This window comes from Nelumbo lutea, chromosome 4, assembly GCF_056320005.1.
Source record: "Nelumbo lutea isolate HS-2025 chromosome 4, American lotus-T2T, whole genome shotgun sequence".
Lineage (NCBI taxonomy): Eukaryota > Viridiplantae > Streptophyta > Magnoliopsida > Proteales > Nelumbonaceae > Nelumbo > Nelumbo lutea.
Genome location: NC_142687.1, coordinates 28710655 through 28729627, shown reverse-complemented (window position 1 = coordinate 28729627; position 18973 = coordinate 28710655). Strand labels below are relative to the sequence as shown.

General features: G+C 35.1%; 1 protein-coding gene across 5 annotated transcripts; it reads left to right on the top strand.

Moving 5' to 3' along the window:
- The first annotated feature begins 5898 nt into the window (after positions 1 to 5898).
- On the top strand, positions 5899 to 18665 carry ATSYTF (C2 domain-containing protein). Of its 5 annotated transcripts, none has more exons than XM_088985546.1 (15): positions 5899 to 6058; positions 6259 to 6477; positions 7611 to 7685; positions 7782 to 7889; positions 11351 to 11383; positions 11492 to 11581; positions 13590 to 13712; positions 14003 to 14146; positions 14257 to 14676; positions 14843 to 14977; positions 15984 to 16199; positions 16399 to 16674; positions 16908 to 17045; positions 17398 to 17703; positions 18337 to 18665. In XM_088985546.1, the coding sequence occupies exons 2-15, from the start codon at positions 6289 to 6291 to the stop codon at positions 18556 to 18558; spliced, it is 2475 nt and encodes an 824-aa protein (XP_088841672.1). In that variant the 5' UTR covers positions 5899 to 6058; positions 6259 to 6288; the 3' UTR covers positions 18559 to 18665. The 5 variants fall into 5 exon arrangements, with proteins under 5 accessions (XP_088841672.1, XP_088841671.1, XP_088841670.1 ...); XM_088985545.1 differs by having other exon boundaries at positions 5922 to 6058; positions 6221 to 6477; XM_088985544.1 differs by lacking the exon at positions 5899 to 6058 and having other exon boundaries at positions 6065 to 6477.
- Positions 18666 to 18973: the final 308 nt, after the last annotated feature.

Sequence of the window (18973 nt, the reverse complement as noted above, 5' to 3'; positions counted from 1 at the left end):
ATATATATATATACTTGTGTATTTTCATCAAAAACATTTCCCATGCCGAACCTTTAAAAGAAGCAAGAATACATATTTTATGTTAAAACATATAATGGGTAAAACTTTTTTTTTTTAATTTCTACTAATCAATAATTATATAGAAAGCTTTTAACTCTATCAATATTGTCCCAAGCCCAAAGGAGAAGGGTTGGTCAGGTTGGTAGTCCGCATTAAAACTTTTGTGATCATGCATAATGTATTGTCTTATCATCCCACAATCTCTTAGGCTGTGTTTGGTTTGATATAAAATAAGAGACCAATAGAAAGATAAGAAAAAATTCTTAAGAAAATTTTTATAATATTCCTTGCTCAACATTCTTTTCAGTTTTTCTCTTATTGTTTTCTATCAAACCAAAGATGTCCTTGAATTGTTTTTCAACTTTTTCCCTTTTTTGACTTTTGAGATCCCAACTTTCTGAATAAATTCCAGAAATCCATATGTGCCAAAGTTTTGTTAGCCATACCAAACTTTTTGAACTCTTAAAGATATAGTTCAACAATTGGGGCCAGGTTGCTGGATTTCAAAATATTGATTATAATCTTCCTTTTATTACAAAGAAATCATATTCATTCAAGATGTGCAGGCATTCTGTTCAAAGCTTGAAATTTTGTAAAAGAGGCGTTAATATTGAACTTTCACAACTAATTGTGCTTACCAAGGACGACTATAAAAATGATTTCAAGAATTTTAGTTTGTTTTGGAAATTACATCAATTACGATTTCAATGGACTAGACTTATTTCATTCAAAATTTAGCATTATATTAAAAACTCACCATATTAAGTATAAAATCTCCTGTGAAAAGCAAATTTTTATATTCTTACTTTTGGGTGAGGCGAACATTTTAACTTATTTTCTTAAAATATGAAAAAAAAAATCACCTTCACTTTAATATGATTAATGTTATCTAACATACTAATACTATCATAGAAGCACTATATATGTTTAATTGTTTTCAATTTAGTCGAGCCATTCATTATACAAGAGCACTGGAAGAAATGGAGGGGAACACAAAAATTGACAATTTTGACTCAAGATGAAAAAACAAAAAAAAAACAAAAAAGAATAGTATAGCATTCCATAACAGAAAAATAAAATTGCCGTCAAAATTCAAAACTTTGGAAAGTGGAAATTAGGCTCAATTTGTTTTGAGGGAAAATCCAAAGATGGGATGCAAAAGTTGAACCTAGTTTAGATTTGCGTACAGTTAATTTGTTTGTGTTTATGGTCTGCATCTCTACCTGATGCAAAATTTTTATCACCATTCTTTGTGATATAAAATAAAAACCTATTGAGTGATGACCTCACCTAATAGCTTAAATAGTTGGTTGACATGCTCACATGGTATATGATCCTGTTTGACCAAGTGGTCTAGTGTTCAATATTTACCACCTCATTATGATTTAGTTAAATTTTGGCATAAAGTATGAATATGTACCTGTGCTTATTAACGCTTCAAGCCCAATAAGCTTTTATGTTAGAAAATAAAAGGCCTATTATTCTAGTTTAAGCTTTTATGTTAATACTTCAAGCCCAATAAGCTTTTTGTATTAAGTAGAGAATAAAAATCTGTTCAATGACCTTACCTAATAACTTAATATACTTTTAAATTAAATTGTTTGTTGAGGTTTTATGCCTTTCGTATTAAGTGGGGAGCCACCATTCTTTTTCAGTCCTAAGGTTAATTCTATTATTACAAATGAGTTGCACCTCCCTCTTAATAGTATTCACAAAGAAAATGACGAGGGGAGCATGAAAAAATTGTACCATTACAAAAAGTAACAAGCCTAGCGACAGCATGGGCCACATTAGACTTGTCTCAGCAAACAATCACGGGTCCAGGACCGAAAGTAATTGCACAAGCAAAAGAAGATGAGAACAATGCTCATCTCTGACCCTGATAACCACTCCACCAACATTCACCTTAATTTACAAGGCTGTGGCCTGTGCCTCAGGCATTTATCATCTCGAAAGCCACTCGATTTGGATCAAGTATGGGTTTGAGAATTGATTCCTTTCCCATTACTATATATGATGTCCTTGATTGGCTACATTATTGTTAGAGCACAAACATTCATTTATAACATGAGTCAGACTGTTGGCTGATGGTAACCCATGGTGTAATTATATTTTATGTAAGGGATCTGCCATTTTACTCCCCAAAAAATAACCTCCCTCCTACGACTGCCCTGCCTTTATTGTTATCTCCTTTAGATCTGCAGAGTAGTCTTTTCAAATGAGAGACTAATTACAGGATTGTATCAATGAGTTGGGAGTTTCTTATTCACACATGGACAACATTTCATCCTCTTATTATACACGGAGAGGAGAGATGTTCCCATTGCACGAAGGTAGTATTTTGTGGATAAGCGTGGATAGAGTTATTGTAGGTAGGAGATCAAGAATCTATATCAACTGCACTGTAAATCCCCCACCCTGGCTTAGAAAGTTCCTTTCTCAGCATGGCCATGTGAGATGTTGTAATCTGGCTCTTTAGTAATGAATTTCCGTTTTGGCCAAAATGAGAGAAGTTGGTATAATCATGTTTGATACAAGTATAGTTTGATCAATCAAAACCACGCTCATGAGTTTTGATGAATTTCCATGATTTGTATGTATGTCATAAATATGATACCAGTTCACTGGTTATCAGTTTAATTTTTTAGGTAGTATGCCTTTCTAGGGCCGGCCTTGAGTAGCAAACCATGGCATTCCCAACATCCTGGCACATATATTGAACATGGAATGACAGAATATTCTAACTTTGTTGTTTAAAGTGATTCTTTAGGGATGAAAATTTAGCTTCAGAAAAGAATCAGGACAAATACTTTTTAAGTAGTGGTTATTGGTTTCACAGATGGAATGTGTCATGTGTCTAGTGAGCCCAACTGCAACAATCTGATTGCGATACTTCTTGGTGGGATAAATGGCCACAGTTTGTAACCCCACCACACCTATCAATGGCTTTGGATCTATCTACTCTTCTTCCTGCCCCAAGTGCAAAAACAAAATTAGCTGCTAATTTCAAAGGGAGACATTTGTTTAATTATGGAAAGACATTATCCCCAACTCAGATGTTTAGAAGAGCAAGGGTATAAAGGTGTGACTTGTTTAAGGATTAGCTGAACCCAATGACTATTGTAATAAATTCATGAGCCTCACTATCACTACGAAAGGTAAAGATGTGGCTCGAATATTATAATTGGTTCCACACCCTGTTTGAACGGTGATCGCCTTCAGCTAATCCAAATTAGGCAATGGGGCTTGGTCTTATTTTCTTTAGAGGAATAGAGTTGAAACATGAAAATAATGAGTGGTTTGGGGACAATCAAGGACACTTGATAATACTGTATGTCTCATTGATTTCCATGAAGCCACTCCTTTTTAATCAAGGAGCTCTTGTTCATTCAGATTGCAACAGTGACCATATATTTACAATAAAAAATGAAATTGGTACGTTTTGGATTGATTAAAACAAATTGACAAATAACTGTTATTTAAATGGCACGGGCATGTGTCTTCAAAATGCTCATGTGGGACTGAACTTTGATGGTTATAGTTGAAATATTAAATGGATGCTGCTCAAGGAGGGTGAAGTCTAATCATTTTACAAAATTGGTATGTCGTGGATGTGATAAAGATGAGATTTCAATTTTACAAAATTGGTCTCACAGATTTTGCAATCATACGCTGGAAGCTCGAGGCTGAGTTTGGAAGGAGTATAAATGTATTTACGCTGTGTATATTTGCATTTATACTCTTTCCAAACTGAGCCTCAATAAAAACATACAAATATGGATATGTTTTCTAACGAAGAGGAAATCTGAATGACATCTAGTTGTAATGATCATGCCAGGTAGAAACAGCAATGGTACCAACCACAACCTCTAGTTGTTTTATTAAGAATTTAGTGCAAATTCAAGCTGGTTCAGATTTTTTTGATATTTAAGGCAACACACTTAACAACTCTCTAAAGTAGGTGGTAATAGTGAGACTCCATTTCGCATATCCGCTGGCACTACCCACCTAACATACCAACTGAACATGCATTTTGTCTGTGACTATGATTTTCATCTTACTTGATACAAAATTTTCACTTTTTTGTCTCATTTACACTTGATGTTTAGGGTTGCAAGTTGAGTTGAAGAATTTCAACTATATTGGGTTTAGGTTAAGCTTTGGGCCTATTGCAGAATTAACAAATTTTAATTCAATCCCGCTTGCATCCCCTATCATGGTTGTATCTCAAAATTTGATGGAGAATAAACATCTAAAAAAAAGATAAAGAATTTTGATCACCTTCCTTCCATCTCCATTTCTCTCTCATGTGAATTGGGTACCACATTGATTTAAGTTTTTCTTTTGGGAGAATTGAACTTTATTTTACTCCAATTCCCACCAACAATCTTCCCCTTGTTCCAATCTTCTCATATAAAGTAATATTTTTTCTTGAAACCCATATAAAGTAAGAATCACATCATTTTAATTCCAATTCCGGAGAACAAGCAAGACAAATTTAAACTTTGGGGTCAATTCATTTGTACTCTATTTTGATCCATGGGGCTACACAACCGAGGTAATCCATAACACCCCTTGTGCATGAGTTGAGATCTTCTCTCAACAGATCATTTTCCAATCCTCTACCGATTTGATTTAACATCTCACCATGAGATTGGAACCCACCATAAAAGTGGTACCCGCCATGTATGATCGGACTCCTTGTGCATATGGGATTTGATATCAAATCTCTACCAACTAGGTGTGCAAAATGGGTCAGATCATGATCCGATGCAAAAGTCCTAATCTATTTTGTCAGATTTGAATAATTTGACCTAGTTTCGGATTTTCGGACGGAATACTAGGGTCCGATTAAAAAATAGGTCGAATTTTTTAAACCTTAATTACCATAAATGATAAACCGTGTGAGCCCTAATGTTTTCATTAGGGGTTGAATCGAAAATTAGAGCCTTATGGCTGAATCATCACTCTTCCATGATCTCCCAGTTGGCACTCAGTTCCACGTGGCACAAACCAATGTCTCAGCAAGGTCTAAAACGTAGAGGGACGAAACAGATAGCTCCTTTTCATTTTCTTGGTTTTGTAGGTTGGTCAGTAATGGAGGTTGCTACAAAAGGCAGCAGAAACCGTACTTGGGTCTCATATAACAAGACGTTTAGGATAAGGCGTAAAAATGTTGCCCAAGAGAAGACAACGGTCTCGATTCGCAGGCTTTCAGACGGCCGGGACCACCACCACCACCACCGCAACCATCACCACCACCTCTCTCGTGTGATCGTGTCTTTACGAGGACGGACGTGAAACACATTTACTTCTCCCCTCCACCACGCCGTTCCGGTTCCCTTGCTAGGGAGTAGGGACCACATCCATGTGGGTCCCATCAAGATTTTAGAAATACAAAAAGTGGTTCGTTACGGTACATCCACGCTTAACTTAATTCGATACTACCGCTGGTTTTTTTTTCTTTTTGAAACGGGTTCTTGTAGCTGGAGCCTTGGAGGGGATCAAGCGCTACGGCGAGACTGGAGCCCACCTCCACAAATATGGCGGGTGGGACCCATAAAAACGCACTGCATCTACAAGTCAACAAGACAAGGTTGGACATACTTCTTCGTGGTCCCACCCCTGTCTGTTGGGTGAGGAGTCTAATAGAGTTGCTTAAGCTCGTGTAGCAGCACTCCACGCAGGAAACGGGCCTACAAAAGGATGAGGAGATCAGACGGCTGTGATCATGTAGCACGTTTAAATAGTCAAAGTCAAGCAATGAATATGGGGCCAATTTATATGCTAGCAGTAGGAGGAGTTGTTTTAGTGTTGACTTGACTCACACTGTACTCCGGATTCTATTGTCTAGACTCTAAACTCAATACAAAAAAAAGAAAAAAAAAAATCTGGCTTTCTCTGATTATGACATGACTGATCATTCCCCTGTCCTTCGTTTCTGTGGAAAATTTGACATCTCCCTTAAACTTCTCCGTTATCTAGGCTTCTTCATTTGGTAATTACCGATTCCTTTCTCAATTCTTCGTAAAGAATTTTTCCGGTGCTTGACAATTCTTCCTGTTTCTAGCAACGATTTTTTTTTTGAAAAGTTTTGTCTTCTCTGGTTCTCATTTCTGTAATTAAGTAATTAAACCCCGCTTTGCTTGCATATTGGAAGACTTGGATGACTAATTGTTGCCTGGAGAGTGAACACAGAGACCGATTTTGAGGTTGGTGTAATTGAAAATGGCGGGAAACTGGAGGAGGGATTTATATGTGAAAGAAGCCGTTGAATTCTTCAACCATTTAATGGGTGAAAGGCCTCTGTTTCCTTTTCTGGTTCCCTTGGTAATGCTCGCTTGGGCTGTTGAACGATGGATCTTGCCGTTGTCGAATTGGGTCCTTCTCGCTGTCGCTGTCTGGGCAACTGTTCAGGTGTGTTCTTTTGTGAATTCATTTATTCCTTACCGAATTGAGTTGCTCTCTGGTGTTTTTCCAACGGTATCATCTTCAAGATTTGTTCTCCTGGTATACTTGACGTTAGAGAACTGGGTATTGAGCTTGCTGTTTTATTGGAAGGAAACTTAAGAGGTTCTGTGCTTGTTGAGTCCAACCATTTTGCGTTTATTGGTTGGATTTCTGCTCTTGCAGTCCGCTACCTTGAATTCTGTTATTTTGGTTGCAGAATTTCAGTTTAGTTGGGTACTTGGCCAGCCGGCGTGGTACTTTTCTTTTTTAATGTTTTTGGACGATCTAACCGTTTTTCAATGTTCTCTCTCTCTCTCTCTCTAGTAAAATGGATGCTTGGAGTTATCCTTTTTGCTCTCCCTTTTTATAGAAAATTGTCAAATGGAGACTAAATTTCACCGTTTAGCCGGGCACCATATTCTATATGTGCATAGTGATATTACTGTTATTTTCATCTGGTAATTTTTTGCTGATTTCTAGCTCAGTAGGTTCTAGTTCAATCAACTGCTTTCCACTCAGTTAATGGAAGGTGAACAATTACTTTATCACCTAAACAATTCATATGCACACTCATTCCCTCTAGCAGGAAAACAATCCTAATATTTTGTTAACTTCAACAACCTTCTTTGTTGAACCTTGACCCCTTAACTACCATCTTCTTTGCCGTACCAATAGCTGGTTACAATAAGGGTGTGATAGTCTGGTAGAGGGATAGAAGAGATGAGGAGCCTCAAGAACCCTTCACTGATCGATCACACTCCTGTTGCATGCAATCCTTCCTCAAGGGGTATAAGAACCTTACTCATACCTCTTTACTAATAGTCAAAAAGGTAAGCAATACTAGTAGACATCAGCAAGGGGTATGGTGGCCTTCCCAATAGATATACAAGTCTAGTTGATATTATTACCATACTAAAGAAAGAACCAGCTTGCATAATTATTTTTCCTTGATTGCCTTTGATATGTTAGAGTTATAGAAAATCTTGTAATTCTCCCATCAGTGTATGCCATCTTCTAGCTTTTTGATGTTAAGGGAGAGAGAGGAATAGAAATTTAGTCACATGGCAGAAGATATGAGATGCTAATCTCTTTGTTTGCAGTATGGGAGGTATCAAAACAGGATTTTAGTAGAAGACCTCAACAGAAGATGGAAGCAGATCATGTTGAACACATCGGTACTTTTTCATAGAATTAGTGAATACAAAATCTTAAGCATGGTTTCTTTCATTTACATGGAGATTATTTATTGTTTTTTTTTCATAAATTTACAGCCCATAACACCATTAGAGCACTGTGAGTGGCTGAACAAGTTTTTGATGGAGGTTTGGTCAAATTTCATTAACCCAAAACTTTCAAAAAGGTTCTCATCTATTGTTGAGGTCAGCACCCTACGACTTACTTGAATAGATGCTTCTTTTTTTCTTTTCATTGTTTACTGCTTTGATACATGGATACCTGTTTAATGGTGTCATATCATGTTGGATACTTCAATTTTTAGTGCAAATTTTATATCTGCCACCTTTTCCAGCAGTGTCCTTGCCATATCCAGATAACAGTTTTTTACTGTGTGCAAAAAATATATATCCCAGCCTTAGTTCATCATGTACTGTCTCGTTTGGAAATGCATGTTGAGGGTACATGTGTAAAGGGTCTGTCCTGGGCCCTGAACGAATTCTGAGTCCAAAAAATAAGATAAAATAACTTTCTTGTCTAAAACATATTCTTTCATTATTTAAACATATTAATGCAATCAATATTTAAAAGTTCCCGGTCTTTTACTTATAAAAAAAAAAACATATTAATGCAATCAATAATTAAATGGATTTGTTTTTCTGATATAAAGAGCTACAAATTTCACAATATAAATTTTAAGTCATCAATAGTGTGAAATTTCTAAAAAATTAGTTTTTGCTTGGTGTTAATGATTAAAAACTCTGTAGTCAGTCATTGTTATTTGTCGGGACTGGTTTCACATATTGTGTTTTTTTCTCCTTTTTCTTTTAGGTAAAAGTAGAAATAGATTGTTGCTTTTCTGTTACCTTTTCCTTCCATGTATATTTTTGGAAGAGCTTAAAAAAGATATAATATCTATAGGTGTTTCTCATCATACCTTTTTAACATTCTGGTATGCAAACATAAACATGCTGGCGTTCTGGATGTTCAATTCTGTGAATGCTATTCCTCTTGAGAATCTCTTATTACAATCATGACCATAACAGAATGAAGCTAACTTTCCCTAAGCCCATAAATTTCTGTGGCATCTTGTGCATGTGATATTATATTTAGCCCTCCTTTTCCGGAGCCCTAGCAAACCCCCCCCCCCCCACACACACACACACACAAAAAAAAAAAAAAGAAAAGGAAAAAGAATGTAGTGTTAAAAAGAATTTTATCTTCTTCCTCACTTTATCTTACTAATAAATAGAAAAGGCCATCTATAACGGTTTTCTGATCAATGCATTCTATTATTTCTTGGGATTTTTCTCATGTTATTTGCAGTGGCATTATAATGTTAAATAATGATAAGGTCCTTGGTTGTTACACTTACATATGAATAGCTAATTTTTTAAACTTTATCTTCTTCCTCTTATTTTCGTTAAATTCCAACCAATATGGGTTCTAAGATATTTTAATTGGGAAGTGAAATATATAAGAATGCATGTAAATGCATGATTGGTATCACCCAAGGCTAAACTAGTAACAATTTTAAGGGGAAAAAATGAAAAGTAAATGCTGTTTTTGAGAGTTTAAACCCAAGGTTTAGGTTTGTGGGTTTAGGGAAAGGTGTAAGAAGGGTGGATGAGAGTTGATCAAAAGAGAACAAAAAAGTCAATATCTTAAGATTGCAGTTTAATTTAATTGAACTATTTTAGAGTAGTGTTTAGGGTGAAAAAATAAAGAGGGGGAAGATATTGATTAAAAAACTAAAGAGAGGAAGGTCCAGGGGAGGTGGATGAGGGTTTATCTAGGGTTAGAAAGCTATTTTAAGGCTGAAATATCAGCATCTTGAGATTCGAATGGAATGTTCTAAACTATTTTAGAGGAGTGGTTTAGGGTGGTAAAGTAAAAAGGACAAAATACTGATAAAAAAACTAAAGAAGGGACTGGAATGTTAATGGATTCTAAGGAGGGATGCAAGAAAGGACCATTTGGTGAAATGGGAGCATAGATGCAGATCAAAGGAACAAGGTGGGCTAGGTATCGGGAACCTAATTCAGAGGAACACAGCTTTACTAGGAAAATGGTTGTGGAGATTTCCACTAGAAAGTGATAGGTTATGACACAAGATGGTGTTTTGGAAAATGGCTGGGATGCAAAGGTGGTTACTCACTCTTCTCCAACCTCCCCTTGGAAAGCAATACATGAGGTACTTCCAACTTTTCTTAACTTTACTTGTTTTGAAGTGGGTTATGGTAATAAAATCTTGTTTTGTGAGGATTTGTGGATTGGTGATTCACCCCTCAGAGCAATAGAGCATGGTTCTCATATCTTGATATTGAATAGTGTTTTTTTCCCAATTTTTTGATGGCTATTAGTTTCTGAAGTGAGAAAACAACAAGAGAAGAGAAAGAGAAGAAGAAAAACTTAGAAGTCAGTCCTATGGTTCCAAAAATCTTTCTAGGGCTTTGGGAATCACTCACCAAAGTCACATATAACAGATAATGATCTCCAAAATTTAGTAGCCTTTTTTTGCAACTTTACACATACTGTCTATGGGTAGCCTTACTAGGGGTGCAACTTAGGCCAGCTTATCCCAATCACAGCCCCAAAACAAGTTGGATTGGATTGAGTTGGGTTGAAGTTTGGGTTAAGGTTGAAAAATATGAACCCGACTTAACTTTGGTTTGGGTTAGGGTTGGGCCTTGGGCAATCCAACCCATGTCTTCATATTTGCATGTATAAATATTTTTATAAATATGTATGTATGAAACTATGCATCCATGAATTTATCTGTATATATATAACCAGGCCAACATGAACCCAACCCAGAAAAGTCAGGTTGGGGGTTCAACAACTTGGTTGGGTTAGCGTTTACCTCAACCTGACCTAACCTGGCCCAACATGCACCCCTAAGCCTTACTAGAAATAAGAAAATAAGAATTTACAGAATTGCCACTGTCATTACTTTGACTCAGAGGTTATGTTCATATCCACTCTACCCCTCTCAAGACCTTAGATAGTAGGGACCATTATTTGATAATGGCCTTATACTTTTAAATTTTAAACCTTGTTAGACTATGATTAGAAAAATCAAACAACTAGCCTAGATCCCATAGAAAACTTGTAAATGACCAAAGTGCCCCCTACTTAGCTCTTGCACTAGCCTACCATATATTATAACTGTTTTGAAGTGGTTGTATTACAACTACTGATGGTCCTTTTACTTCATCCTGTGTCACAATAAAAAAAAGAAGATGGTGGATATTAGTGTTGGCTTCTTACTTTTTTCTCTTAAAGTTGTTTTGTACAAATGTAATTACAATGAGGGATTTTTTCAAGTTCTTGTTTATATGTCTATACATGGGTTTAAATTTTCTTCCTTGATTTGATAACATGCCTCAAAGTGTAAAATTTAGACTGAACCTTATGCAGATGCAAATTTCTATTGAACTGAGTGTGATTCCGAGTATTAATGGTTGCTCAGTTTCGCTTCTCTAATATATGACATGATGTAGTCATCTAAAATGTCAAGGCTATTAGCTGGCATGTTTTGTAAATGTTGCGCAATAAATAATAATCTTCACATATAGATGATATATAACTGAAGCAAATCCTTTTTTATTTTACAGCATTATATTTATTTATTCAGTATAGCTAGATAATTTGTTTTTTAATGCAGAAGCGGTTAAAGCACCGAAGACCAAGCCTTATTGTAAGTCTTTTATATGTAAATCTGTTGTTAGAAAAGATAATTGTGGATTAATTCCTTGGTGGTTAGTAATGCAATAATTGCACGAGGATAAAACTATTTGTGTTGTAGGATAAAATTGAATTGCTGGAGTTCTCATTAGGCTCATGCCCACCTAGCTTGGGTCTTCATGGGATTCGTTGGTCAACATCAGGCAACCAGGTCTTTTTCTGGTTTACTTATGAAAATTCGCAACTTTTTGAGATTTCATTGGAAACATTTGGTTTTTATATTAAAGCTATCAGTCATCTTGCAACTAAACCTAATTGCATTATATTTGATAGATATTTATTCTATTATCAATCATTTATGTTGTTTGGTGTGAATATCGTGATACATATTCTTCTCTTGTACATTAGAATGACATGTTTATTAGGACACTATACCATCCTTCTACTTGTGTTTCATTGTGGATTAGAGAGTTAGTATTGTTGTGTAATTGGTCGATGTGAAAACTTATGCTAGATAATTCCATTCTTTTTATCTGCTTGTATTCATTAAAAATTTTCCTTTGAAAAGAATTTTAGTGCATAAATACATGGTTTTGTGAAGAAGTTCATTTGCATATCATGGTGGAGATGGAGCTGCTCTTTCTCTAGGTGTAGATAAGATAAGATGCTCCTTCCCAAATTCCTGTGGTTAACCTAAAAAAATGGATTCTTTTCGAAAATATCAAGAAAGTTCCATAAAAAGGAAAATATAACTGAAATATTTCAGACTTAAAACTTCTTCACCTCTTTTACATTGAAACAAATCGAGCCTTGGGGTCATAAGTTACTGAGTTGGAGAATTAAGTTCTCCCATTAGCCTTAGGAGTTGACTTGTTCAAAAATCACTACAGTTAAAATCTCAGCGACCTTGAATTGCATATACAGATAAGTTCTAAGGGAATTGAACCAGACAACTGGTACTTTAGAAAAACCAGTAGTAAGGGCCTTTTTGTATAGTTGTAATACTTAATAATTTCTTGGGTGGATTCTTGGATTTTGCTGTCACACATGTTTTGTTTATACACTCCTCCCTTTTATATTTGAAAGGAAAGTTACCTTTTCTCAATGAAGAAAAAGTGCATGACTCTTTAATTTTTAAATTTTAAATATAAAATTAAATATCAAACAATTCATAGCAGGGAGTTAGCTAAATATGGCAATCCTTTTATCATACAGCAAAGGGTTTCAGCCATGAGCTGTGTTTGTACTGGCTCTCACTTCCCTATTCATGGCTAGTGAGATTTCCTTACTTCATTAATGAATTTTAATAGCATTATTGATCAAAATAAGCATAGAAGCCCCTCTCTATTATTAATCATCATCTTCAGAACAAAAATTATGTTAGAAGCAACGTATGAAGAAATTGAACATGTGTGTACTTATACATATATATATATATATATATATATATATATGTGTGTGTGTGTGTGTGTGTGTGTGTGTGTGTGTTTGTGTTCAATTAAACCTTCAACAAAGTTAAGGGCATTAAAACCATCCTTTTCATTTTCTCTTTTTACTGAAAAATAAAATAAAATAGGAAACCAAATATGAGATAAAAGAGAAAATAAGAAGATTTTGTAGAATGATGTACAAAATAAATGGGAAATTGTTATTATTTGCACCTATTTTTAATGATTATGAAAAACAGATTGGATTGGATTCGGTAAAGAGTATATCTGATCCTGTTCGATAAGAAATCCGACCAATCCAAATTTGATAAGAATCTGTTGGATCTCCAAGATTATGATTCAAATTTGAATTATAATATCTTATTGGATATCCAATTCAATTTGGATTAGAGTAAAAAAACATGGTGATATAATATAAATAGTACATTATGTTATATATATATATATCCGAATCTGTCTCTTACTGAATTGAATTTGGATTCAAATTGGATCTGATCCAACTTATTTGCAGCCCTATTGAGAATGCTACTAAGCTTTCATGAAGTTGGAGTCAGAAATGATGGAAGAACTAAATTGGCATATGCAATTCTTCATTTACATTATTATATGGTGAAGATACTTAGATATTTCAATAATGTTTAGCTCCTTTCTTTTGTATGCTTAGAGTTTTGGTGGGATGATAAACTTATTTTGTTAAGCAATGGATTGTACGAGAAAAGGGTCCATACACTTTGGGATCAGGAGTAACCATTTCTTTGTGTATGTTGACAGAAAATTATGAATGTTGGTTTTGACTGGGAGACGAGTGACTTGAGCATCATGTTGCTTGCTAAGTTAGCAAAGCTGTTGGGAACTGCCCGGATTGTTATTAACAGCATGCTCATCAAGGGAAATGTATGTAAAGTACCTTTATTTCTCTTTTATACTTTCTTAGAAAAAATAACAAGATGCTTCATAAAAGGGAAAAGAAATAACTGTGTCAGAGGAAAATAAGGAAAAAAATTGTGATTTTGATTTGGTTCTTTTATTAAAGTGCACAGTGTGAGATCCTTGTAATTTTTTATTCCAAGTTTATTTCTAAAATTTATGCATGCAGTTTACAAAAGTTTTGTTAGTCAGAAATTCAGAATGTTATTTTAGTCTTTGTAACTGTTATTTATTAGTATCCTATTTACTGTACACAGCTTCTCTTGATGCCAGTGCTGGATGGAAAAGCAGTTTTGTTCTCATTTGAATCAACTCCTGAAGTTAGAATAGGTGTTGCCTTTGGAAGTGGTGGAAGTCAAACACTTCCAGGAACAGTACTTCCGGGTGTTTCATCTTGGCTGGTATGTTTCTCCATACGCATGAATTTGTAGGAAAGTATAATTACTAATGTGCCTTCTAAATAAAATTCAGCACTTCTTGTTTGGTACATGAATAAGTTTCTTTCACACAGGTTAAGCTTTTTACTGATACATTAGTCAAGACAATGGTTGAGCCTCGCCGACGATGTTTTTCTCTGCCATCAGTGGACTTACAGAAAAGGGCTGTTGAAGGCATACTTTCAGTAACAGTTATTTCAGCAAGTAAAGTGGGTGGAAATTGCTTGAAAGGAAGCCCTTCTGGAAGAAAACAAAACTCCATAAGAAATGGCACTTTAGAAGAGAACCCTGATAACAAGTTTCTGGAAACATTTGTGGAAGTTGAACTTGAAGAATTAACCAGGAGAACAGGTAAGAGTCCAGGCTCAAGTCCTAGATGGGATGCAACATTTAACATGGTTTTGCATGAAGCTACAGGAACTCTTAGGTTCCATCTTTATGAATGTACCCCAAGCAGTGTGAAGTATGATTATCTTGCCAGTTGTGAAATTAAGGTACCTTTAACTGGAAGTCTGGAACTACTAATTTTTTCTTGTAATAGTTGTGCCAGATGTAATTTCATGGATTTTTTTTCTTGAAAGTATGTTCTTTGTCCTTCCTTGGGATATTTCATCTGGATGCAAACAGCATATGTTTGACGGTTTTCCCTCATGTGAGCAGATGAAATATGTTGCTGATGACTCCACAACTTTCTGGGCAATAGGACCTGAATCCACCATATTAGCTAGAAGTGTTGAGGGCTGTGGAAAAGAAGTTGAAATGGTAGTTCCATTTGAGGGAAATAATGTAGGAGAGGTAAATTCTTGAAAATTTCTACCATCTATTTCTGAATAAGTGTGATGAGACTGATTCCTCATCCTATGGTCCTGTATTACTTTTCTAAATCCCCTTTATGAACAGTAACCAGAATGTTGAAATGAAACATTGTGTTGTCCTGAAAGTATCTCCTGGTCACCAAGCCATCTTGAACAATAATTAGGAGCTTTTTCTTTTGTCCAAGAAAGGAATATTTTCTGAAAGGAACAAATCAAAACAGATTTAGTGTTAATTTTTAGTTTTGACCTACTCCCATAGAAATTTAATTTCAGGAATACTTCCCAAAATGAACAATTCTTGTTAGTATTATATGTTGATACTGAATCTGTAGAAACATTACTACTGATGGAAACACAGTTTAGAGCTTGATTGTGATTATCAACGGGAAAGAAACACAAACAAGAAACAAGCTGAAATAGTTGGATTAGAACCTTATTGGGGGACAAATGCTGATGCTTGAACTTACAATGTTTTAGTTTTGAGTTTTGATTCTTCCTGGGTAAATTTCAGTTTCAGCAATATTTCCAAAAGTTAAATCCTTACGAATATTGTATGTGGACATTGATCTGTAGAAGCAGATCTTGAAGTGTTGAATAGGTATACGAGGTTTAAGTTTGATTGCAACTTATAATTTATGGCAAGCTCAGAATTCAGATAATTGGATTGGAAAATGTTCGTGGGTAGGCAAACCACATACTTGAATTTTTAAGTTATGATGCTGTGAAGAAAAGCAGTACAAGATCTTTCTGTTGTACTGCACTAGGTTAATGTGTTTAGTGGACTTGGTATTTCCTTGCATTTGATCATATAAATGTTATAAAAACAGCATACTAGTGCATCTATTAACCAAGAACAATTAAGATATTTATCACCCAAGTTTTTGTGACTATTGCTTTCCCGATTTTATATAGAGGCCAAGATACTCCTGGTTTTCATCACAATCAAGACATGTTATTGGGTACTAACAAAACAGACAAATTTGCAGTTAACTGTGAAGCTGATATTGAAGGAATGGCAGTTTTCTGATGGGTCATATATCCTGAACAAATCTTCCCATTTTAGCACTCAACAATCTCTCTCATCAAGCATTGAATCACGGACAGGAAGGAAGCTAAACATCACTGTTGTAGAAGGAAAGGATTTTGTTGGAAAAGATAAGTTTGGCAAGTGTGACCCTTACGTGAAACTACAATATGGGAAGGTTGGTAATTCTCTTCCTAGCATTAAACTTTAAATTTCTTTACTCAATTTGATTATTTGTGGGCATATTATAATTACAATTGAGTAGAAGGGTCTGGGAGAATGATGATGACAGCTAAACACATTTTATCTGTAATTGGTGTTGGTTCATGTTACACTTTTTAGTAGACAATTGATAGTTTCTTTACTTTTGTTTTCAGGCCCTCCGTAAGACAAGAACAATCCAACATTCCATGAATCCTATCTGGAATCAGAAGTTTGAATTTGATGAAATAGGAGATGGTGAATATCTTAAGATAAAATGCTATTCTGAAGACACCTTTGGAGATGACAACATTGGAAGTGCACGAGTAAATTTGGAAGGACTGATTGAAGGCTCACTGAGGGATGTCTGGATACCCCTTGAAAAAGTAAATTCAGGAGAATTGAGGCTTCAAATAGAAGCAGTGAGAAATGATGATTATGATGGATCAAGGGTATGCTTTCAACTCAAGAATCAAGAACTAAGCCATTTAACTAATAGTAAAATAGTAAAATACTGGCTAAATAGCAAAAGGACCAGAAAAAAAAAAAAGACTATTTATAATCTATTGGTTTGCAGTTATGTATTAGATTTATCATATATTGTGATTTTGAAGGCCATGAGTTGCCCCCATGCTGATATTTGTATTGTAATATTTTTCTCTTTGGTCTTTCAATATCTATACAGAGTGGCATGGCAGGATCAGGAAATGGTTGGATTGAACTAGTTCTGATTGAAGCAAGAGACCTCATTGCAGCAGATTTGAGAGGAACAAGTGATCCATATGTGAGGGTACACTATGGAAACTTGAAAAAAAGAACAAAGGTTAGAGACGTCTTGTTTAGACTTGAGTTATTTTTATTCCATAATTTGTTATGTTACATTGACTAATTGTTCTAGATTGCCAAACATCATCTTGAAAATACATAGACAAATATATACATATGAATGTACATTCTTTTAAAATTTTCTTCTTTTTTTTCAATGATGATTAATAAGTTGATATAGGATAAACTGAGATGGAAGGTAATGGACAACTTTTTTGTCCATTTAGATATCTTGAAATTACAATGGCAATCAGAACTTAGAAGAATAAAATTTGTGGTTCTTTCCATGTCATCTTTTCTTTCTCGTATTATCTCTTAGCATACTCTCCCTTCATGTGCATGCTATGCAGGTTATGTTTAAAACATTGAATCCTCAATGGAATCAGACACTGGAGTTCCCTGATGATGGAAGTCCCTTAATGCTGTTTGTGAAAGATCATAATGCTGTCCTACCAACATCAAGTATAGGTGATTGTGTTGTAGAATATCAAGGATTGCCTCCAAACCAGATGGCTGACAAGTGGATACCTCTCCAAGGAGTAAAGAGGGGAGAGATCCATATACAAATAACAAGACAAATTCCAGAGCTACAGAAAAGGTCTAGCTTAGATTCTCAGAGTTCAGACATTAGTAAGGCATATCAAATTTCTGCCCAGGTGAGTAACATGTGTCTCACTTTCAAGAAATTCCTCTTTATTTGGATATACCATTTTAAACATATAAGAGTACAATGTGCATGAAGATTGGTTGATTTCTGAGTGTTTAACAAGATATCTGTAAGAGAAATTAGAACTTCATATCAGTTAGAAGACATTCATAACTTGTAAACTCTAAACTAGAGTATGACATTGATATATGGAGTTGGTGAAACATTTTATTACCTGTCTAGTAGATATGTTAGCCTCTAACCCGATCACCATCTGATTGTGTTAGCCTCTTTTCTTTGTGAAGGGAGGAATAGTAGCCAATGATCCTAAAAGATATTGTATGTGAAATGGGTGGTTTTGGAAAATATCTATTTTCTTTCATTTTCACTTAGGTTCAAGGCCATAGAATGTTCAACCCCATTACCATGTGTACATGTGATATATACAGAACTTCTGCACCTAGATTATAAATATGATCCATTAGTCTATTTAGAACAGTTACTTGTTTGAATATGTCCATTATTTATAGGTCTCTTTGTCATCCATCATCTTATGCAGTTAGTGATGCCTCTTTTCTAAGAGACTGACCCATTCTGCAGATTGCAGTAGCGTAATGCATTTTCCTGAAATGATCATGAACAGGTAAGGCAAGCCATAACCAAGTTACAAACCTTAATTGAGGGTGGGGATACTGAAGCACTCTCACTGGCTTTGAGTGAGATAGAAAACCTTGAAGACGTGCAGGAGGAGTACATGCTGCAGCTTGAGACTGAGAGGACGCTGTTGCTTAATAAGATAAGCGAGTTTGGTCAGGAAATATATAAATGTTCACCTTCTCCTAACAAGAAAATTTATAGAAGTTGATCCCTTTGTTTTGTTCAAATGTATGATTAATAATCATTTGTATTCTATATATTGTAAATTTTCTAACATGCAGCCTTAAATGAAAAGAATAAGATTTCTTGATATAAGTTTCCCTATACTTAACATGAACTCTTCTGAGATATATACAGTAATACTCTCCTACAGAAATAATTACATACGCTGAAATTGGAATCTAGTAAATATTCTTTTTTTTCATCTTTTCTTTTCCTGCATCATTTCCGCGATGGTCTATGTAAGAAACTCTTCCCAGTAGCGGGGTACAACGTGGAAAAGAAGGATTGATTTGCAGCATGTCTCAGCCAACTTTTGTACCCGTATGTTGCAACCATTGCTGTCTAATTGTTTATGTCATTTCTCTTTTCCTTTTTTGTATTTCTCTTTTAACCTTGATGAA

Bases quoted from the DNA above. Each gene is read 5' to 3' on its own strand.
- ATSYTF (XM_088985546.1), top strand. From the start codon at position 6,289: ATGGCGGGAAACTGGAGGAGGGATTTATATGTGAAAGAAGCCGTTGAA. The intron at 16,200-16,398 runs GTTGGTAATTCT...TTTTGTTTTCAG, and splicing joins TGAAACTACAATATGGGAAG to GCCCTCCGTAAGACAAGAAC. The intron at 17,046-17,397 runs GTTAGAGACGTC...CATGCTATGCAG, and splicing joins ACTTGAAAAAAAGAACAAAG to GTTATGTTTAAAACATTGAA.